Raw genomic sequence first — 6,459 nt, 5'->3', positions numbered from 1 at the left:
TGTTCCTGGGTATCCACGGTGTACGGCCGCATGCATGCATCTTCTGTTGCACACTTCTTCAAAATTGGCATCTCTCCATAACCTCTTGCTTTAATTCTCTTTTTGACTTTAACATTGCGCTCTTCCCACTCCAAGAATAAATGCACTTGTGCTTTGCAAGTACACCAGCTAGTTCGACGGAACTAGATTCTTGACGAAGTTCAATAATTCCTTCACTTTAGCTCAACTATATATTTCAATTCGATTACAGCACTGTAACTTAATTAACCCCTCCTCCAGTTTTCTTTAACTCGTGACTTGAAAAAATCAATTCATGGATAGCGAACTGTACAAGGCAGCCATGGAAGGCAATATTGAAGTGCTCAGGCAACACGAGGACCAGCTCGGCCATCAGTTGACCCCAAGAAACAACACTGTCCTCCATGTGGCTGCCCAGTTTCCCGACAACACAGGATGCGTCAAAGAAATCCTAAATTTGCAGCCATCTCTACTCCCTGGGATAAATTCCAAAGGGGAGACTGCCCTTCATATTGCAGCCAGATTAGGATGCGACAACACCATTAGAGAACTGCTTGATTTTGCAAGAACACCCAGCCCAGTGGATCCCGAGAGCGAAGCTGCAGTCACAAAGTTGCTCTTGTGGATGACAACGTTTGAGGAGAAAGACACTGCCTTGCACGAGGCTGTTAAGAATAATAGCCTTGGTGTGGTTAAGTTGCTGGTAAAAGAAGATCCAGATCTCTCTGATGTTGCCAATAGTTATGAAGAGACTCCTCTTTACTTGGCTGCTGAGAGGCGCCATCTTGACATTGTCTCAACAATCTTGGAGACTTGCAGAAAGCCTGCTTTTGGCGGCCCAAATGGCAGAACAGCCTTGCACGCCGCTGTCATTGCCGATTGCTCAAGTAAGGAATAATTAAGTACATTAATTATAATTTACTTCCTACTTTGTGCTCCAGGAAATTAAATATACAAATAATTAATTTTTTAATTAATTTGATGATCTGTTCCTTGAATCATTTAATCTTTTCTAATATGTGCATAACTGAAATATTAGGACTCCTGATAGATTTTTCTTTTCTTTTCTTTTCTTTTTTTAATTAGAAGCAAATACGCAGTAAGTACTATGTTCTGATTTGTTTTTACTTGTCAGGTTGTGTGAAAAAATTACTAGATAAGGATCAAGACTTAATCAAAATAGGAGACTCTTACGGATGGACGCCACTTCATTTTGCTGCGCGTTTAAACTTGGTTGCGCTAACCAACCAACTTCTTCACACGGATAAATCCATAGCATACCTCGCTGCAAACGAAGATGACAAGATGACGGCTTTTCATTTAGCAGCTAAACGGGGTTCATTTGGCATGATGCAAGTGTTTTGGTTGCACTGCCCTGATTGCTCGGAAATGGTCAACGAGAGGGGTCAGAATGTTCTTCACATTGCAATAGAGAATGAAAATAGTGATCTGATCAAAAAACTTCTCAAATCCCCATTTCCCATTAGTAATATGCTCCACGAGAAAGACACAGATGGGAATACACCTCTTCATCTACTTGCAACTTCTCGCTGCAGCATACCTGAACTGATAAGGCACCCCGCAGCAGATAAGTGTGCATTTAACAAGAAAAATCAAACTCCGAAAGACGTAATAGTGTCTGAGCATGCATATTTCTATAAGGTAATTAATTAAAGATGCTAAATTTTCCCATATATGCCTAGGAAATATGCTTTATCCACACATCCATGATACTTGGGAATTGGTTTTATATGCTATAATAATGCATAACCCCATGCTTTTGGTACTTCCTCAAATTAGAATTTCATAAAAGACACTCATTAGTCCAATTAGAATTTTCTAAAAGAGTTCCATTGAGCTATATATAGTATTTTTTGTTTAATATCTATATTACATATATGATTGATAGTAACTCTTCAAATCCCAAATTATGTGAAACTTTGCTTTTCAAAAAAGCTAAATGTAGACAGCATGAAAAACAAATTTTGAAGTCTGTCAGACTGCTGGAGCTAGGGTTATCGAGAAATTGTTAATTTGTTCAAAAAAGATATATTGTATCATGAATAATGATATTATTCGAATCAAAGTATTTGGGCTGAATATAGGCTGAAACCAAATGGGATTTTTGGATGCTAATTATGTATGTACTGCATTCCAACTACATGACAAAAATTAAAGAGTATGTGCTGGTAAGTAAATGGAGTTCAATTAATGTGGCTTAGTAGGAGTGGCTTTTGATTCATGATTATTAATTACTTGAGATATAATATCACAATATATTCGGGTTCATTTAATTAGTTTAAATTTCAGATCTTTTGAAACAAAATGCAGGAGTACATCATGGAATTAAGCAAAACAAACGCTCCCTCGGGCTGGAGAAACATAGTCTCCGAAGACAAGGACAGGCTCGAGAAGTTGAGGTATCTTTCAAAGGAAAGCAAGGTGAAAAAGAATGAAGAGTTCCCTAAAGCTTACGACACCACAATCCTAGTGGCCACCTTGATAGCAACCGTAACCTTCGCCGCCAGTTTCGCCGTCCCCGGCGGCTTCGACAGCAACCAAGGCCCAAACCAAGGCATGGCAGTTCTAGTAAGAAATGCGGCCTTCAGAGCATTTGTCATCTCCAACACAATTGCTTTGACTTTCTCCATTTCTGCTCTGCTTCTCCTCCTCTTCATATCCTACTATCAGGGTTATGATGACTTCTTCAATAAGGCAAGAATACGATTTTTCTTGGCCCTGAATTGCCTCACCGTATCCTTGGCGGCAATGATGGTTTCTCTCATCACCGGAAGCTTAGCTGTTTTGGCCACTTCCATGGGTCTCGCCGTTGCCGTTTGCGCCATTGGTTGTCTCGGCCTTCTCATTTTCTGCGTTTTGCATTACAAGTTCTATCGTGACATTTTCCGGCAGTTCATTAAATATTTATTTATCTCGTTTTTTGAAATACAAAATTATTAACTAAATTTTTGTATTCATGTTTAGAAAGTAAATTTTCTTAATTAATAATATAGTTAAATTACTTAATTTTTTGGGTTCAAAATAAGATTTAATTAATTTTAATTTTGAAAAAAAAATTGTTAAAATTACAATAACAGAAATAATTATTAGTATTCTATAAGTTATCTATGCATTTGAAAAAAAAAATTATAAAATTTAAAATCCCAAGTGGTGTTTTTATTTCTATACTTATAATTTCTTTTAATTCTAAAAATAAATTTAAGTCATTAATATCAAAGAGCATATCATATTTTAAAGAATTTCAAAACTTAAACAATTTTTCTTCAAATTATGAAAATACTTTAACTAAATTGGGTGTTACACATGGACACTAGGTTCAGCTCTATAGATAGATTAGATTTATTTATACCAAAAGTCAAATTAGACCTATTATCTGACGAATAGAGTATATAAATTGAAATTTTTGAAAACTGGATATCTTATTTCATCCAATCTTCATGGAGAGAAATAGGTTATAATAAATTTAACTTATAAATATAACATAATAATAATAGTTTGTCTAATTATAACTCTAGATTTATTTATTAATTTAAATAGTTCATACCACCAATGATCATGGTTATCCACTTTCATTTTCAATTTTTATATTATTCTACATTAGGTAAGCATCTTTTGCATTAAACCGAATTGATGTGAGAAATACACTATATGATGTAGGTTCTACTAATATGAGAAACACATTATTTGATATAGATTTTATTAAATTAAACCAATTTTTTCTTATTTGCCTACTCTTCTCATTTTTTTGAGGCGCCACCCTTTTTGGGGGCCCTAGGCACAGGTCAAGGCCTATGCCTTGAGCTAGCACTAATCCTCAGCTAGTTGGTTTCCAGGGTTGTGTGGTGAACCGTTAATTCGTTAGGATTAACTAGTTTGTTGTCCTTAGCAAAGTAATTTACAAGAGTTCAATAGAGATTGTTTCTCACCTTATCCATCATGTGCTTTTGCATTCTTCTTCTGAAGGAATATTGTGTTTCATGAATTTGAAAATATATATGAAGCCTCAATTGTCACTATTGGCAGCGGCGGAGTCGTGATTTTGATTCAGTGAGGGCAAACTTAAGTACAAAAACTATAATTTTAAAAATAAAATAATAATGATAATATTAAAATATAAAAACTTTCTATAATTATTTATTATGGCTTTTCATACTAAAAATTGCAATTGTTTAAGAAAGTTACGTTGATTATTTGAATCTTTAGACTCATCATGACCACAAAAGACTAGTCCTTGTCGTAGAAGAAGTTGAATACAATCAATTGATGCATTCATACGAATTCAATAATCACATAGTGTTTGTTCTAACTGGCTAAAAAAAAACTATCTTAATATCTTGCTCTTGATTTATTAAGACTTCACAGTTATTTCAAGCCTAATTATGTGCACTATTGGCATCCCCAACATGAACTTAAATTTTTTTTTTTTTAAATTACTGAACTTTTCTTTCACAAAAGAATAACCATCTCCTTGTTTCCCATTATTTGTTTTAAAAAGATAACAATATAAACAAGGTGCAACATCTTTATTTATATTATATTTCAACCAATCACAAAATTCATTGAACCAAATTAGAATAAATTGTCTTGATTTTGAGGTTGACAGATACCTCTTTTCAAGTAAACTCTTCTAATTTGATCTCGAAAATTAACATTATAATTTATTATTATAGTTCTTAACCTGGAATCCATAGGAAATTGTGTAACATCAATTTGCTCAATACTTGCTTTGTTAACTTATTCATTTTCTTCAATATAAATTTCTTTCATATTTACTTTCTTTACTTCACAATTTTCTTCAATACTTATTTTATTTGCATCATCATTGAAAAAAATAAAATTATGAACAAATTATAAAAAAAAATACTGTGATGGGTACTATTGAACCATTATATACTTATTTTCTTTAATATTTACTTTTTTTATTTTTAGTAGTAAAATATAATATAACTTTTTTTATTTTTAATAATAATTATTATAAAAATTAAAAAAAATTCTACCCAGTGGGGACAGTTGCCCCCATTGGGGCTCAGGTGGCTCTATACCTGACTACTAGCTAGTCCAAAGTAAATAGGCCATCTGTTTGGGCTCATCAATTGAATCCACATAACTTATTTAGACAAAATTATTTTTGTACTTCTGAGACGCACATGGCATCCCAAATCAAATGTGTGAAAAAAGAAAAGGAAATGTCCAATAGGGGGTGTGCACGGTGCGGTTTGGGAAGGATTTAATAAGTCAAACCGCATGTGCGGTTTGGCATTAAACCAGACCACGCGGTCTGGTTTGGTGTGCACAAACCACACCAGACCGCACCGCATTTGCGGTGCGGTTTGATGCTTCTTTATTGTTTCATTTGGTGTTTCCTTCACTAACTTATAAATTTTTAATTAAAACATAAAAATCAATGCATAAAATCATAATTTTTAAATTTTTATAGTATCTTGGAGTTTAAAACTAAAATAAGTTACTATCCGATAAAAAATACAAATTTAAAAGTTTTAAATCTACAACATAACCACATGCTCATAATATAAAAATAACACAAAAATCCACAATATAATTCATGGTCAAAAAAGTATATATTTTTAATTTATTTTTTTAATTTTTAAATTATTAGATATTTTTAATTTTTTTATTAATATACTACTTGGCCGGTTTGGTTTTAACCAAACCACAAACCGCAAACCGCACGGTTTGAGAATTTCTCAAACCGTGCCAAACCGCACCCCCAAAAAATCGCACGGTTTGGTGCGGTGCAGTTTGGTGCGGGCGGTTTTCGCGGTTTGACGATTTTTTTGCACACCCCTAATGCCCAATGACAAGACCATATTCTTTATAAGCATATTGTTGGTTTGAATACGTGAGGAAGAAAAAAGTAGGCTAAAATTGATGCAAAAAAATTTCACTTTCATTCATTGAGAACAACTATATATATATATATATATATAAAATCATAAAGCACAAAACATGATTTCTTAAAATCTGCAATCTAACCACCTAATTTATCTTGATTTTTTTGCTCCTCCACGAACTATACATTATTCTAAAATTGTCCAGCACCTTTCCACCATTTAAAGTAGACTTCAAATAAAAAATAATCATTACATTTGAACAGCAAAAGTTTTCAACCTTTAACACTCCCACTTGATACTTTTGTTGGAAACACTAAGTAAACTCCTTAATATTTCAAACTTTGTCTTAGGCAAAACCTTAGTTAGGATGTCAACCAACTGATTTTTATAGCTGCAATAAATTAACTTTGCTTCTTTTTCTTTTTTAGCATCTCTCAGAAAGTGATACTTGATCTTCATGTGCTTTGTTTTTTATGGAAGACAAGGTTCTTAAAAATTGCAATTACTAATTGGTTGTCACTTTAGATTTTTGTTGGACATTTCTGCAGCTGTGAGAGATCAGGCATGA

General features: G+C 33.4%; 1 protein-coding gene across 1 annotated transcript; it reads left to right on the top strand.

Annotated features, from left to right (window-relative positions):
• Positions 1 to 276: 276 nt before the first annotated feature.
• Positions 277 to 6,459, top strand: LOC127801512 (ankyrin repeat-containing protein ITN1-like). Its single transcript, XM_052336724.1, has 4 exons — positions 277 to 905; positions 1,154 to 1,680; positions 2,350 to 2,954; positions 6,417 to 6,459. The coding sequence occupies exons 1-4, from the start codon at positions 314 to 316 to the stop codon at positions 6,457 to 6,459; spliced, it is 1,767 nt and encodes a 588-aa protein (XP_052192684.1). The 5' UTR covers positions 277 to 313.

Source organism: Diospyros lotus, chromosome 5 (assembly GCF_014633365.1).
Source record: "Diospyros lotus cultivar Yz01 chromosome 5, ASM1463336v1, whole genome shotgun sequence".
NCBI classification, from domain to species: Eukaryota; Viridiplantae; Streptophyta; class Magnoliopsida; order Ericales; family Ebenaceae; genus Diospyros; species Diospyros lotus.
This window is presented reverse-complemented; position numbering and strand designations above follow the sequence as displayed.

Excerpts from the sequence above, each read along its gene's own strand:
- LOC127801512 (XM_052336724.1), top strand. The coding sequence starts at position 314 with ATGGATAGCGAACTGTACAAGGCAGCCATGGAAGGCAATATTGAAGTG. Across the intron at positions 1,681-2,349 it reads AGCATGCATATTTCTATAAG|GAGTACATCATGGAATTAAG; the intron begins GTAATTAATTAA and ends AACAAAATGCAG. Across the intron at positions 2,955-6,416 it reads ATTAAATATTTATTTATCTC|ATTTTTGTTGGACATTTCTG; the intron begins GTTTTTTGAAAT and ends TTGTCACTTTAG.